Source organism: Mesoplodon mirus (genome assembly GCF_964341445.2).
Source record: "Mesoplodon mirus genome assembly, chromosome: 3".
NCBI lineage: Eukaryota > Metazoa > Chordata > Mammalia > Artiodactyla > Ziphiidae > Mesoplodon > Mesoplodon mirus.
The window spans coordinates 121,504,809-121,521,188 of NC_138978.1; the positions used below are offsets into that span (position 1 = coordinate 121,504,809).

At 41.5% G+C, this 16,380-nt stretch overlaps 1 protein-coding gene across 2 annotated transcripts; it reads right to left on the bottom strand.

Moving 5' to 3' along the window:
- Nucleotides 1–6,190: 6,190 nt before the first annotated feature.
- On the bottom strand, nt 6,191–15,899 carry CD5L (CD5 molecule like). Of its 2 annotated transcripts, XM_082615173.1 has the most exons (6): nt 15,798–15,899; nt 13,464–13,490; nt 10,317–10,640; nt 9,233–9,550; nt 8,380–8,700; nt 6,191–7,160 (listed from the first exon to the last, which is right to left on the bottom strand). In XM_082615173.1, the coding sequence occupies exons 1-6, from the start codon at nt 15,823–15,825 to the stop codon at nt 7,153–7,155; spliced, it is 1,026 nt and encodes a 341-aa protein (XP_082471299.1). In that variant the 5' UTR covers nt 15,826–15,899; the 3' UTR covers nt 6,191–7,152. The 2 variants fall into 2 exon arrangements, with proteins under 2 accessions (XP_082471299.1, XP_082471300.1); XM_082615174.1 differs by lacking the exon at nt 13,464–13,490.
- Between the last annotated feature and the right edge of the window lie 481 nt (nt 15,900–16,380).

The following is a 16,380-nucleotide window of genomic DNA, read 5'->3' on the forward strand; positions in this document are numbered from 1 at the left end:
AAAAACAGAAATATAGATCAATGGAACAGGATATAAAGCCCAGAGATAAACCCATGCACATATGGTCACCTTATCTTTGATAATGGAGGCAGGAATGTACAGTGGAGAAAGGACAGCCTCGTCGATAAGTGGTGCTGGGAAAACTGCACAGAGACACATATAAGTATGAGATTAGATCACTCCCTAATACCATACACAAAAATAAGCTCAAAATGGATTAAAGACATAATGTAAGGCCAGAAACTATCAAACTCTAGAGGAAAACATAGGCAGAACACTCTATGACATAAATCACAGCAAGATCCTTTTTAACCCACCTCCTAGAGAAATGGAAATAAAAACAAAGATAAACAAATGGGACCTAATGACACTTCAAAGCTTTTGCACAGCATAGGAAACCATAAACAAGACCAAAAGACAACCCTCAGAATGGGAGAAAATATTTGCAAATGAAGCAACTGACAAAGGATTAATCTCCAAAATTTACAAGAAGCTCATGCAGCTCAATAACAAAAAAACAAACAACCCAGTCCAAAAATGGGCAGAAGACCTAAAGAGACATTTCTCCAAAGAAGATATACAGACTGCCAACAAACACATGAAAGAATGCTTGACATCATTAATCATTAGAGAAATGCAAATCAAAACTACAATGAGATATCATCTCACACCAGTCAGAATGACCATCATCAAAAAATCTAGAAACAATAAATGCTGGCGAGGGTGTGGAGAAAAGGGAACACTCTTGCACTGCTGGTGGGAATGTGAATTGGTACAGCCACTATGGAGAACAGTATGGAGGTTCCTTAAAAAACTACAAATAGAACTACCATATGACTCAGCAATCTCACTACTAGGCATATACCCTGAGAAAACCATAATTCAAAAAGAGACATGTACCGAAATGTTCATTGCAGCTCTATTCACAATAGCCCGGAGCTGGAAACAACCTAAGTGTCCTTCATCGGATGAATGGATAAAGAAGATGTGGCACATATATACAATGGAATATTACTCAGCCATAAAAAGAAACGAAATTGAGCTATTTGTAATGAGGTGGATAGACCTAGAGTCTGTCATACAGAGTGAGGTAAGTCAGAAAGAGAAAGACAAATACCGTATGCTAACACATATATATGGAATTTAAGGGGAAAAAATGTCATGAAGAACCTAGGGGTAAAACAGGAATAAAGACGCAGACCTACTTGAGAATGGACTTGAGGATATGGGGAGGGGGAAGCGTAAGCTGTGAAAAAGTGAGAGAGAGGCAGGGACATATATACACTACCAAACGTAAGGTAGATAGCTAGTGGGAAGCAGCTGCATAGCACAGGGAGATCAGCTAGGTGCTTTGTGACCGCCTGGAGGGGTGGGATAGGGAGGGTGGGAGGGAGGGAGACGCAAGAGGGAAGGGATATGGGAACAGATGTATATGTATAACTGATTCACTTTGTTGTAAAGCAGAAACTAACACAGCATTGTGAAGCAATTATACTCCAATAAAGTTGTAAAAAAAAATAAAATAAATAAAAAGATGTTAAGTAATTTTCAGAATTTAACCTGTGATAAGAACTAAGCCTGATATAACCCCAATGACTTTATATTACACCTACATGTGCTGTCACACATAATAGCCACTAACCATGAATGTCTTTTGAGCACTTGAAATGTAGCTAGTTCAAATTGAAATGCACCGTAAGCGTAAATTACATACTGGATTTTGAAAACTTAGTAAGAAAAAAAGAGATTGTAAAGTACCTTGTTAATTTTTTATATTGATTACCATTAAATGATAATATTTTGGGTATATTGAGTTAAATAAAACATATTATTAAAATTAATTCCACCTGTTCTTTTTTTTTTACCTTTTTCTAGTGTGGCTACTAGGAAATTTTAAATTATATATGTGGCTCATAGTATATATCTATTGGACAGACCTGCCCTAGACCATGACCCTCAACAAGAAAGTGCTTTCTAACTCTGCCCACAGCCAGTCTATAGAGAACACATGGGCCATTAGGCACACCTATCCCATTATCATGTGTTAAGCCCCATGAGAGGATGCCTTCACCTCAGAGTAGAAGAAAAGAAACCCAAGGAGGGGGGGACTTCCCTGGTGGCACAGTGGTAAAGAATCGGCCTTCCAATGCAGAGGACAAGTGTTCCATCCCTGGTTGGGGAACTAAGATCCCACAGGCCGCAGGGCAACTAAGCCCATGTGCTGCAACTACTGAGCCCACATGCCTCAATTAGAGAGCCCACATGCTACAAACTACAGTGCCTACATGCTCTGGAGCCTGTGTGTCCCAACTAGAGAGAAACCTGTGCACCGAAATGAAAGATCCTGCATGCCACAACTAGGACCTGATGCAGCCCCCCCACCAGAAAAGAAAAAAAAATGAGATAATTCAATAAAAATTTAATATAGGGCTTCTCTGGTGGCACAGTGGTTAGGAATCTGCCTGCTAGTGCAGGGGACGTGGGTTCAAGTCCTGGTCTGGGAGGACCCCACATGCCGTCGAGCAACTAAGCCCATGGGCCACAACTACTGAGCCTGCGAGCCACAACTACTGAGCTTGTACCCCACAACTACTGAAAGCCCATGCACCGCAACAAGAGAAGTCACCACAATGAGAAGCCCGCGCACCTCAATGGAGACCCAGCGTAGCCAAAAATAAATAAAATTTAAAAAAATTTAATATATATTAATATGTATACTATATCATGATATATATATCATCATATCATGATATATAATATACATATATTATAAACCTACAACAGTTTGTCACAGAACCAAAGACCAGGAATGCAGCTGGATTCCAGGAAAAGATGAGAACCAGAAACTGAAAATGTTGTTCGGGTTCTATGTCTCTCATCTATGTTCCTCTCTGTGCATCTCGTTCATTCATTTCATGTATCTCTGTGGAAGGGCTTCCTCTCATTCTCTGATCTATGTGGAAAATGACCACCCACAGTTCCTGGGTTAATTTGTTACAAGTCTAGCTACTTGGAGAAACTAATCTGATTTCAATCAGAGTTCCTGTCTCCTGGGAAGGGTTGATTGATCTAGCTTGGACATAAGCCCACTCTTGGTATCAATCGACTGTAGCCAGAATGGCGTGCTTATATTGTTGAAAACTACTCCTTAATGTTTACCCAAACGAGTTTAAAACTTATGTCCACACAAAAATCTGCATACAGATGTTTATAGCAGCTTTATTCATGATTGTCAAAACTTGGAAGCACCAAGATGTCCTTCACTAGATAAATGGATTAAAAAAAAAAAGTGGCACATCCAGACAATGGAATGTTAGTGCTAAAAAGAAATGAGAGCTTCCCTGGTGGCACAGTGGTTAAGGATCCACCTGCCAATGCAGGGGACACAGGTTCGAGCCCTGGTCCAGGAAGATCCCACATGCTGTGGAGCAACTAAGTCTGTGCACCACAACTACTGAGCCTGCACTCGAGAGCCCGCGAGCCACAACTACTGAGCCCGCATGCCCCGACTACTGAAGCATGTGTGCCTAGAGCCACCGCAATGAGAAACCCTCACACTGCAAATAGAGAAAGCCCATGTGCAGCAATGAAGACCCAACACAGCCAGAAATAAAAATAAATAAATAAATAAAAATTTAAAAAAAAATTTAAGTAGATTGTAAAATAATTGTAAAAAAATTTTTTTAATAAATAAATAAAAGAAATGAGCTATCAAGTCATGAAAAGACACGGAGGAAACTTAAATACATATTACTAAGTGAAAGAAACTAATCTGAGAAGGCTATATACTGTATCATTCCAATGATATGACTTTCTGGAAAAGGTAAAACTATGGAGACAATAAAAGGATCAGTGGTTGCTAGGGGTTAGAGGGGCATGAGGGATGAATAGGCAGAGCACAGAGGATTTTTAGGTAGTAAAATTATTCTGTATGATACTCTAATGGTGAATACACATTTATAAATTTGTCCAGACCCATAGAACAACACCGAGAGTGAGCCCTAATGTAAACTATGGAATCTGAGAGATAATGATATTTCAATGTAGGTTCATTATTTTAACAAACACACTACTCTATTAGGAATGTTGAGAATGGGGGAAGTTATGCATATGTGAGAGCAGGAGGTGTATGGGAAATCTTTGTACCTTCCACTGTTGTTTTGTTGTGAACCTAAAATTGTTCTTAAAAAAAAAAAAGTCTTAAGATACACACCAAATAATGTTGGCAAGGAATTCTCCAGGAGCATCTTGCATAGGTTTTAGAAAAAACGTATGTGGGGGGGGGGGGTGGCGGGTCAGAAGACCATTAAAAATAAATATCCAAAATAAAATATAATTTATAGTAAAAATAAAGTGAGTGAGCCAAGTCTCACATTTCCTGATTAGCATGGAATATTAGATACTAGAAGCTTTTGAGGGAGCCAAATGATCATCAGAAATTTTTTTGGTGAGCTTTGAAGGAATGCAATTGATTTTTTAAAAATACTATTTATATCTGTTTTAGTCCGACTAAACTAATTGCTGTAAAAATCTCCTCAACACCTCAGTGACTTAACACAAAGAAGTTTGATTTCTTTCATGACACAGTCAGCAGAGTATGAGTCATTCAGAGATCCACACTGTCATTCAGAGATCCAGGCTCCTTCCATCTTCTGGGTCTGCCCTCCCCTAGGTCTTTGGGGTCTTCTCTAACAAGCCAGCAGGTAAGGAGAAAAAGAGCATTGAGAAGGCACACTATTGTTAACTGCCTTGATATGAAAATGTCATAAATTATTTCCACTGTGAGAATGGGACATATGGTCCCACTAGATCAAAGGGACACCTGGGAGCCCTAGTTACTTGAGAAGCCTGGGACCATCAGGCAGCAAGTCCAAATGGGGATTGATTGTGACCAATTTGCAGCTGCAGCCTCAGGGTAAACGCCCAGGTGTGAGTCCCCTTCCCACTGGAGATTATGTAGGTGCTTGGTGTTAGGCTCTAGCTCCACAGACCTGGAGGCCCATTGCTGCCCAAGACTCTTGTAAGAAAGTGTAGTGAGCAAGTGCCTGCTGAGCACTTCATGGGTAGCTACGGATCTGGAACTGGGCAAGGGTCAGGAGATGATGGTTATAGGACAGGTACTTGGAGGATAAGGTGTATGCCAACTGGCAACTCCTAAAATACCCAGTGGGTAATATTCTCATTGAATGAAGAGCTCCAGTTTACTGCACTGCTTTGCTAGGGTGGGGGCAGGAGTCTGGTTGGGGTATCTTCTATAAGACAAACTTGGGATAGACTAGTGGCATGTCTAGGAAGAAGAAACAAACATGAATATTTGTGAGCACTGTCAGTCATTGTCACTATGCTAACTTCTTCAGGCTCTGATGTACTATTTCATCCATGTCCACTTTGGAAATCAAGATAAACAGCCATATTCCTGGGTCAGGGAACAATTTTCTCCTGGACAGTGTTAATAGGCTAGTGTCAACTTTGACTTTCAGCTTCTCAGTTTCCTCTACTTAAGTGACACATTCTTATTAGACATCCAACACTATATATTAGGCTACTGTCATGTCTTGCCTTCTGCGCTGGATCACCCAGCCTCCTCTAAAAGTTATTATTTTTATCTAATTTGTTCTCAGGGGTCTTGCTAAGTAGGAATTTTACAAAAGAAATTCTAATGTAGAAATTAAGGGGAAATAAAGTTCCTTTTGTGAAAAGCCAAACCTGTTCTACTCTACTTAGGATAAAAGAGCTTTACAATGACTCAATCAAGGCAGTTCAGCAGGCCTCTAGATTCTAGATATAATACTGTGTGGTTTAGGGAACATGATACTAGTCTGTAGGGAAAATCAGGAAGACCTGAGATAACTGATCAGATAAAGGCAAAATCTCTTTGAGTAGACAGGATAGATCTCAAAATGTCTGTTAAGGCATTTTCTTCTCTTCTATGAAGCTAGGTTTCTTTACATATTTTCCTGTTATAGGAAATAGACAGGGAGAAAGTTCTCCATCCAGAGGAGAGAGCTATATCACCCATAAGATTGCATCTGCTGGCAGATTGCATCTTCTACCTAATCCTGCCTAAAAGGTCATCCCTGTAAAGCTGAGACACCTGCTTCCTCTTGGGTAGAAAGAGTATATCACAGAGAGAGGCAACTGTTGAGACTGTGAGAACTACTTTATTAGAAAGCATAAATGTAGGCATATTACAAGTACTCGACTCAGCCTCAGAATCTAAAGTTGTCAGTTTTTAGAATTAAGTCATAATTCTCTCCTTAGTATCATTCTATCTTGCCTCAAACTTGTAGATCCTAAAGTTTGAGTGGACAGAATTAAAATGATAACATCTGGTTGGCATGAGACATGACTCTGGACCTCCCTAAACTCTTTCTTCATCTCTTCCTTTCCCTTCTCCTAGTGGCAGCTCCATAGCCAATACATTTTTCCTTGGAAAAATTATAGTGAATTTGTGAGATTCTTCTTGTTCAATGTACACCATGTTGGCAAGATGTATATGGATGGTCAACAAAGATATTTTATTATGGGCATTCAGGGAGTGTGATATTTTTTTCCAAGTGTCATGAAAAGGTCTAGGATTACAGGATACTGCACTGCTCTTGAAAGAATGGTCTACTCTCATCAAAGAATAGGAGAATATTCAGATGTTAATTGTTGTGATCACCTGAAGGTTAAGAAAAAGTGTTTAAAAAGACTCTAAGCTTTCCCCCAACTTTCATGTAATTGTTAACCCACATTCCCCTTCAAATGTTCTTTCGTTGTCTCATTCCTTTCATGTTCTTTACAGACATAGATCTTGTCTTGAAAAGGGCCTGTAGTGGTCAAAGTAACAGGCCTGGGGATGCCAGGCTGGTTGAGAAGAAGCAGGAGAGGCCAGAACCAATGCCAATGGGTCAGCAGTGAGGAGAGGGTGACTGGGAGCTCATCTTCCCCAGCAAGAGAGAATTCAACAACTCATATCTCCAGGCAATGATAGGGGTGCTTGGCTCTGAGAGCAAAGTATAAGCAGAGTGTTCAGATTCCTACTGAGGGGCTGAGGGAGTGGTAGCTAAGCCTGCAGGCTCAGTGCTCATGCCAGGCCATTCTGGCCCAGGAGAAAGCAAAAGACACTCAGGGCCTGCAGGGATCAGGTCAAGCATCAGGAAGGCCAGGCTACAGTTCTGTAAAGAGAAGAATGTACAGTAAGGATGGGGACATGCCAAGAGGGGATTATTTCATTCAGACCCAAAGAGACCAAGAAAGAAGACTGGGTTCCAGAATAGGAAACAGAGACCCTCCCAGACCTAATCACACACATAACTCACACTGATGTGAACCATGTCAGAATCTGGTACAGTGTCCCAGGTACTTAATTCAACCAGCTCCCCTATGAGTCACAAACAGTATTCACATACATTAACACTTCTCACCCTCACACAATCACAAAACTCTTCAAGAAGAATGGGACAAGTGTCTCCCTTTTTACCAGTGAAAATACTGAGGTCTTGAGTAGTTAAGTGACTATCTAAGATTAACTAGCCTCAGAATGGCAGCAGCAAGGCTCAAACCCTAGTCTTCTGTCACTAAAGCCCTCTTTTTCCGGGCACTAGCTGCTCTTCATATCTTTGGTCCACTATCAGCTCTTGCCCAGTTCCATAGCTGAGTATTTAACCAGGCAGCTCTGCATGCCAGTTTCCCACCCTGATTAAAAAGCTGGGCTTCAGAACTGTGACTCTTGAGTCAGTCACCCAAGGGCTATGCTTGCATTTCCTGACTCACGTCGGGACAGGATTTCTTCCTTCACTCCCCCATAGAGGTCTACAGTTCAGGGTTAGTATCCTGGCTTCTCTAGAAAGACACTCATGGGCATTCCCAAAGAGCCCCCTACCCCAGCCCCATTCCCACAGGTTAACTTAGTATCTGGGGAGTGACAATAGGTAGAATGATATTGGACCATTTTCTATAGTTTAAACTTAGAGTTTGAGGACTGAGGTCATCTAAGACAACTAATCCTGAGTTAAGAGTCAATACTGGTCATTTTAGTTCTGCCCTATCATTTGAAAACAATTTTTTATGATTTTGGGAAGTTACTTATTGACTGACTCTTACTTTCTTCATGTTTAATATAAAGGTGTTAATTCAATAATTTTCAAAATGCTTTTTGTTCTCACATTCAATAACTGTATGGTATGGGATTTTTTTAGTATTATTATTATTATCATTCTATTCACTACTAGAATGTCTCAATTAAATTCCTTGAAGAACACATAAAGTAGGTGACTATTATGGACAGCTGTACGGCACTGGTAGAATAACCCTTATCCTCAGAGTTCACCCCCACCACCCCCTTCTTCACCTCCCTTAATGTCAGTCCCCTTGGGTTTCATCTACAGCACTTACCTAAGCAGGTCATGGCCACATCGTCCTTGTGGTTGCAGTTGTGATACCCCCAGAACCTGTGCCGACACTGTTCCAGGGACTGCTCCTTCCCTGAGCAATGAACATCATCTAGCCAGATGCGGCCAGCTCCAAGGCCAAAGTTTCTCCGGGCTTTGGCAGATAGAAAGACTGACTCCCCACAGCCCAGTTGCTTGCACACCACCTGTTCCTCCTTTTCTCCCCAGCCATCATCACACACAGAGCCCCATTCACCCTTGTGCAGCACTTCCAGTCTCCCAGAGCAGCGGGTGTCTCCTCCTACCAGCCTCAAGTCAAAGGGATCTGCAGGGTGAGGGGATGGAGAGAGGCATGGAAAGAAGAAAAAATAACATCATCTACATCCTCATTCAAATCCCATCAGCACTTTTGAAACTCTTTACCTGTGTTTCTGTGATTATAACCCTTGCTTTTGGTTCCAATCCATGTGGCCCAGGACCGTTTCCTTAACTAAGATCTTTTCACTTTCCCATCTATTTTATAAAAGTCTAATATTTATGAATGACTTTCTAGTAGTTTTTTTAAATTGAAGACTTCAACAAGTACATGGAATGGTGTGTCCTTTCCCTATTATATAGAATTCAATATAATAATAGTTCATATTAATACATTGCTTAATATCGGTTAAAGCATTTTCATATAAAAAGGTAAGTATCATTATCTCCATTTTAAAAACAAGACAGTTGATGAGCAGCACACTTAAATAACACTGCCATGGTTATGTGATGCATGAGTAGTTATCTGTAACATTGGTTGAATAGAATTCCATTTAATCAAATTCATGAATGAAGCTAGTCGCTGGACTTATAGGCATTACCTTCACATTCGACCCATGTGTCCTCATTATGGGTGCAGTTATTCTTCCCCCAGGGCCCAGAAGGGCAATCTTGAAGGTTTCCTTCTTGTCCTGAACATGACACCTCACTCAGCCAGATGGGCCCTTGGCCCTGGGTATCCTTGTTGCAGCTTCTTTGGGTCAGTATGGCCCTCCCACATCCCAGCTGCCGGCACACCACCTTCGCGGCTGAGAGATTCCAGCCTGCTTTGCACACGGTGCCCCATTGCTCTTGGTGCTTCACCTCCACTCGCCCTTTGCAGTGACCAGGGCCACCAACCAGCCGCACAGTCTCTGGAACTGTGGGAAAAGAAAGATGAAGCGTCTGCTCTTTGTAAGAACACATCCTTCCCAGAAAAGGGGGCTCCTAACACTGAATTTTTCTAAGAAATAAGAATGAGACCTCAGCATCAGGGTGCAAGCATTTAGTGATTGTTTCTCTGATAACAAACTGTGGGGTAACAAAAAGAAGACATGAACTAGTCCCTTAGACAAATCGCAGTCTAATGGAGGAGGAGATAGACCCAGAGAGAGAAATTATTAATACATAGAAAGCAAATATATGAATGGAGCAAAGGAATACCATAACAACAATTATAGATATAGATATAGATATAGATATAGATATAGATATAGATATACACACAATTGTTGTGTGTTGGTTTCCTATGAGTGCCTCCTGTCTATCTACTTAGATGGTGGACTCCTTGAGAACTGAAAAAGCATACATTATACTTTGGGAGCTCATTTCTTCCCCATAACTCCACCTGAGCTCTAGATGCAAATGTTTAATTGTTGTTGGATTTGTGCATGTTTGTGTGTGTGAAGAAGAGAAACAGGTTCTCATATAGACTGAAACTAAGAGAAAATCATTATCGCAACCAAGGATGAGTAGCGATTCTACCTGAGGATAATGTTTGTCTCCAGGGTCCACAATTGAGGAAGTGTAAGATGTGAAGGACAAGGAGCCAATTAGCCATTAGTTCATGGTGGAGAATAAGGACAAAGAGTGGTCATGTGGGGTGTGGGCAGCTGGCAGATAGTCCTTGAGCCCTGCCATACTCACTTTCACACATCGCCCCTGCATCTTCTTTGTGGGAGCAATCAAAAACATCTTCCTCTTGCTCACAATCAATCAGTTTACTTTCCATCCCACTGCATCTGACATTTTGGATGAGGACTTTTTGGTCTTTTTCTGCCAATGGCTTATATAAACTACCACTGGGTGTCCCTGTGGCTGCTCCACAGCCCAGCTCCTGGCACACCACTTCCACATCTTTCATGTCCCAGCCGTCATCACACACAGTGCCCCACTGGCCGTGCCGTTCCACTTCCACCCGCCCTTCACAGCGATGGTGACCTCCCACCAGTCGCATTCTGGATGAAGACTCTGCAAAGAAATGAGATATTGGCTGGAGATCTGGGAGGAGCCCAGAGAGTACTCAGGCATGTATGCAGTCTTCTTAGAACTCTTCCACCACTTCCATTGCATGGAAAATTGAGGGATGAGAAAGGAGGGGCCAAAAAGGAAGAGGAGCTTCAGGACTCCATCTCTGAGTTCTAGCCCTGCTACACTCTTAATTGTATCCTACCAAGAAACTCCACTTCAAGACACCTAGATATGACTGCCAGTTTTCAAAAACCAGCAGTCATATCTAGGTGTTTAAAGATTAAGAGAAAGAGGTTGGTTGAACATCCAGCAGAGTTTTTAGAATCTCTGTTGGTCAGGATCAGAAGGACCTATAGAGATCATCAAGTCTACCCCACCATTTCACTGATGAAGAAAATGATCCTCATGAAATTCAAGGTCATATGGTCACACTGTCAAATAATGGAAAACCTGGGTCAGAAGAGGAGTGTAGAGATGATATCTGTTTTTGTCCTTTCTTCTTCATGACTCTGTCTCCCCCCATGGCAGCTAGATTGAGGCAAGGTGTCTGGATATAATTTGGGCTGAACAACCTGACTGTCTCTCCCAGTATCAGTGATCCACCCCCACTCATCCTTGCTACTTCTATGACATTTTCCCATGTCCAAGAACCCAGCTCAGAAGAAATACAGAGAGTACTGGGCAAAAGAAGAGTCAGAGCCTGTCTCAGGGCTCCAAAACTGAGTCTAGAGGATTCTAGGGGTTGGGAGTAGGAGGTATGCTTCACAGAGCCTCCAGATAAGTTCTGAGGAATCCAGGATTTGTTTCTGCTTCTTGACTACAACCGTGAGGTAGGAAAGACTAATAGAAATTCTTTCCCTTCTACTAAGACTTAGACATGGAGTAGAGATGGTTGTGTAGGGAGACCAGGGAAGAGCCCATCAGGAAATAAACTTCTGGATACTACATTCCAGGTATTGTTTTATGAACTCAGAGAATAGTGATGACAAGATAGTTAGCATTGTTGCCCTCAAAGAGATTATATTTAATAGGTTTGAGGCAATCCCGCCAAGTCCTCTCAGCCCCAGAGTGATAGAGTGATAAAGAAAACCTAAATTTGCCATGCCTCCATGGAGAGGTCTGTTGAACCTGGAGGGGCCACATTCAGACTAGTGGTCTGTGATCTATTAGAATATGAACAGTATAACATGTGACAACATGGGCCACATGGAATGACCCAGATCCCTGCAAAGTGGAATACAATTTCTCAGGACCAGATTTTCCACTGCCTACCTTGTCTCAACTCTGCATAAACTCCCTAGAACTTGGCATCAACCCCAGAAGAAGCTGTTGGGTGAAAAAAGTCTGACCTGATTTTAAACTGCATTGGGAAGTTTATGTTTGGTTTGTCCATTTGTTTTTGTTCTTCTCCTTTTCTTCCATAATTTCTTGAGGGAAGCAATATGAAGAATGGAGGTTAGAGATAGAAATTAATATAAAACTATAAAAAACTAAGAAAATTTCCATTTTTGCACACTGAAGCTTAAGGCATGTATATCTGAGTACAAATATAATTCAAGAAGAGTCATCTAGAGGTAACTTTTGAGTCATTGTAACTAAGATTAGAGCTTGGCTAGGCATTATTGTGTACTCCAGCAAATATTAGCTATCAGAATCATGCATAGGTTATTTCATTTTATTTTGAATGGTAAAACTCTGGTTTTAAATAAGTTTTCATTTTCATGAAGTGGAGGACTAGAACACCTCCTAAGAAAGAAGAAATATGTTTTTGAAAAGAGACAGAGAGACAGTGAGAGAGAGAAACACAGAATAAGTACAAAAGAAATCCAGCTGGAGGGGAGAGAAGGTCTGAGAAAAGATTTGAAAGCTAGAGAAAAGAACAGAGGGGCTCATCAGGGCAGTGTGTCCTAGGCAGTGTTTTAGCTTACTTTATTAGCTGAGGTCTTGAAAGAGGGACCCAGGGGTGGAGAAGCAACATCTTAGGATGTGAGAAGGCTATAAGGAGAGCAGGTGTCTCCCGGCACTTGCAGTAAGGGATAGCCCTGGAGGCCAGAGAAGAAAGACCAAGTAATCTGAGTATTGGACTGAGACCCAGAAGCAGCACTCCTTTAAGGAATCAAACTGCATCTATCAGGGTGTAAAATCCTCCACATTCATAGCAGAGTTTGTAGCTGCCCCTCTCTGGTAAAGTCTCTACTATCAAGAGAAAGACTAGGCTGAAGGGATAATGTCAAAGAAACTCATAATCCACAACAAATCCCCTTGATTTTGGACCATCAGGGCCTTCCTCTCCCACAGACTAATTATCTCTTTGCAGCCCTTTTCTCTCCTTAGTTGAGCTGTTTGTGCTCTGCCCAAAGACTCCTCACAGAAATGGCCAGTGGTGGCTGAAATCCAGCCTGCACTCTGCTGGTGAAGCCATATGCTGCACAGAAGCTGATGCATTTCTAGTTCAATGGTACCATTAAAGCTGGCAGAGAGAACTGGAAATGGTAGAATTCAGCAGGGCAAAAGGAAGTTTGTTTCCCAGGGGGTGAGGTGTCTTCTGAGCCTGAAACAAAGCCATCTGCTACTTAGAGATGGCCGAGAGCCTTGGGTCACAGAAGCCAAGTGGAGAGGAATCCCCTTGCAAGATAAACCACCCAACTTTTTTCTTATGTGGAAATCTACCCACATAAGACTGAGTGGGTGGGTTGGGAAACCAGAAAGGAAATCTACTTGGGCTGTTTTGAACCAGAGGCTCTCTCCATGGCCCAGAGAAGTTTCAGAATTTCCACTCTCTAGAGCTTAAAGTCCTCCCTCTTAGGAACCCAAAAATCTTACCTAAGAGGCCAAGTCCAGTGCAAAAGGCTGAGGAAAGAAGAGAGAAGTGAATGAGATCCTGTAGTCAATTTCCAAGGCTTTGTTCAAAAACGCAACTCTCTAGAAAACCTTTGCCAAACTTTGTGGGACAGTTAGAGTGGTAGATACACAGCCTCCAAAGTTAGTCCTTGTTGGGGCCTTCTTTTCCTGGAATGACCAGTCTCAAAGGATACATGTGCACTGACTAGGAACCACAAAACCAGTTCTACCATAGCTAACTGACCTATCATGTTCCCTTTACATCTGATGTTGGCTCTACCCCAGGCATGGATGGATTTGGTTTTCTATTCTAGTCAATTAGACTGATTGGTGATTACCACCTAAAGTAAAAGTGTGGTGATGCAGCATCTGGGCTCAAAAGGAAAGCATGCTGGAGGCCTCTGGGCAGACACACTGGTTGGGGAAGATAAAAATGTCATGGGAGGCAGCACAGAGCATAGGGAGAAATGGCAGGATATGTCTGTGTTCACTGACACTGCATTTAGACCAGGGTCAGCAAACTTCTTCTGTAAAGGGCCAAATTGTAAATATTTTAGGCTTTATGGGTCATATAGTCTGTTCTAACTACTCGACTCTGTCATTGTAGCATGAATGCAGCCATGTATATATAAATGAATGAGCATGGCCGTGTTCCAATAAACCTTTATTTATGGACAACGAAATTTAGATTTTATGTCATTTTCACTTGTCACAAAATATTATTCTTCTTTTGATTTTTCCCCACCATTTAAAAATGTAAAATCCATTCTTAGTTTGCAGGCTGTAGTTTGCTGAACCCTGATTAATAGGCCAGAAAGCAGTTCTACATTGAGTTCCAAACTTCCAGGTTTAAGCACCAGCACATCTTTGAACCATCAGAGTTTCTTCCTACAGGATATCTACATGATCAGACTCTTCTATTCATTAGGCTCCCCACTAATGCTGTAGAGAGGGTCCTGAACCCTGTTGAGTGTCAGTGGCCTTTGAAATGCAGAACTCATCATTCCCAACCCCCGCCTGCCATCCCATCTTATAGGATCTTTCTGAAGGAGTTAATATCTTTGGACTTCCAGCCTAGAGCTTTTTAGGTAAATCTATGTATTTCATTGTCTTGTCCTGGAATATTTTCTTCCAAATACTTGCTTTCCAAATAATTTCTTAATAACCCCATGTCCTTAGTTTTCAGGATATGGCCACTCCCAGACTCAATGAGACCTTGTGTGCAATTGTCTAAAACTCAAAATTATATTATACATCAAAATTATATTATATATAATACCCTACATGTATAATAAAGAACACAAAACATGTGTACATGCAAAGGAAACTGAATGTGATGAACCTGATATGTAGGTGTGAAAGTGACATAGCCCAAAAGTGACTTGAATACTCTGTAGCAGGGTGGATGACTATGGGTGTCACAGACCAGGAAAGCTTCATGATGGAGGTGCGACTGAAGGTAAGCTTGAGAAATTCAACAGCACCTTCATAATGGGTGGAACTATCTGTTAGGTGATATAAGGGGTATATAGATGTTTAAGCATGTGGCCAGCACCCTGCATAGAACACATAAGTGCCCAACTGAGAAACCAGTGTGGGCTTCAGTGATGTACTGGATCATCAAGATAATTAAAATGGATGTGATTGATTAGGAAAGGGACCTAGCAGGCACTGTCATCTTGTGAAAATGTGCCTAACAAACATCTGAGGAACATACCATTATCTTTATTTCATAGATGAGAATGAGATTTCAGAGAGATATGGTAACTTTAAATTTCAGACAGCTAAGAAATCAAAGAGCAAGGATTGAAACTCAGATCTCTTTGATTCCAAAATCCCCATTTACTCTAAATTAATCTAAGCAATAAGAAACTAGGAAAAACTAGGGAAACATATGAAACACATTTGAAAGGAAATTGTACAATATGTTAAATGAAAGGTGTTTCTCCTGCAGTTCTACTTTCTTTTCTTGCTTTACCTGCTGCTAACCTTGGTCCATTTATTTGTCTTTTTATAAATAGTGCATTTAGGAAAATTTATGTGATAAGGCAATGGGATAAATTATTACAAATTTGTTAGTGCAAATATAGAGAAATAGGAAATTTTCTGGTAATCAAGGTGGATTATAAATTGGGTATAGATTAAGTGGTTTTGGGGATTTAGAATAATTGCCAGATATAGAGAAAGGAGGAGAGCAAGAAAGAGTCTTTCCTTGAATGATACCTAGATCTGCACCAGATGGGCAAGGAGAGGATTCCTCCAATCAAAGTTCCAGAGTATTCTGAAGCCTAGACCAAAAGGAGCAGAAATACTCACCAAGGATCAAGAAGAATAGCAAAGCCATGACCCAGGTAGCTGAAGATGGTGAGCTGAATCGTAAGGCTGGAAGGAAGCCCCAGAACAGCAATATTCAGTTTTGGTTGCAAGTGTGCTGGGAGGAGGGAAGGAGGCAGGTCCTGCCTGCAGCAGAGGCTTTATCAGATGACCAGAAACCAATGGGCTTAGGGGGCAGAACTGATAGAGCTGGACTTGCTGAATTCAGCATGTCCCCAGAGGAAGGGAGGTGGCCGGAACTGGCAGAAAGATGTTGAAAACAAAAGAAAACAAACAAAATATTCCCAAGCTGTTATGACTTGGTTCAGCTGTAATCCCAGCTCCATCAGTCTCTGCTTCAGTCCCTTCACTATGTAAATAGGGGAAACAACTCCCATAAGGAAAGGCAAGTACCAAGAATGGGGTCACTTCACATTAGAATATCAAGCAATGCTTGTCCCCCATGTATGGTTTGTGGGGAGCAATAGGCCAATTTCAATTCTTTCCTTCCATGTGGAAGTGACTAGAAAATATAGAAGCCAGAGATCACAGAACAACTCCAGAGTTGCCCTTGTGGGCACCATAA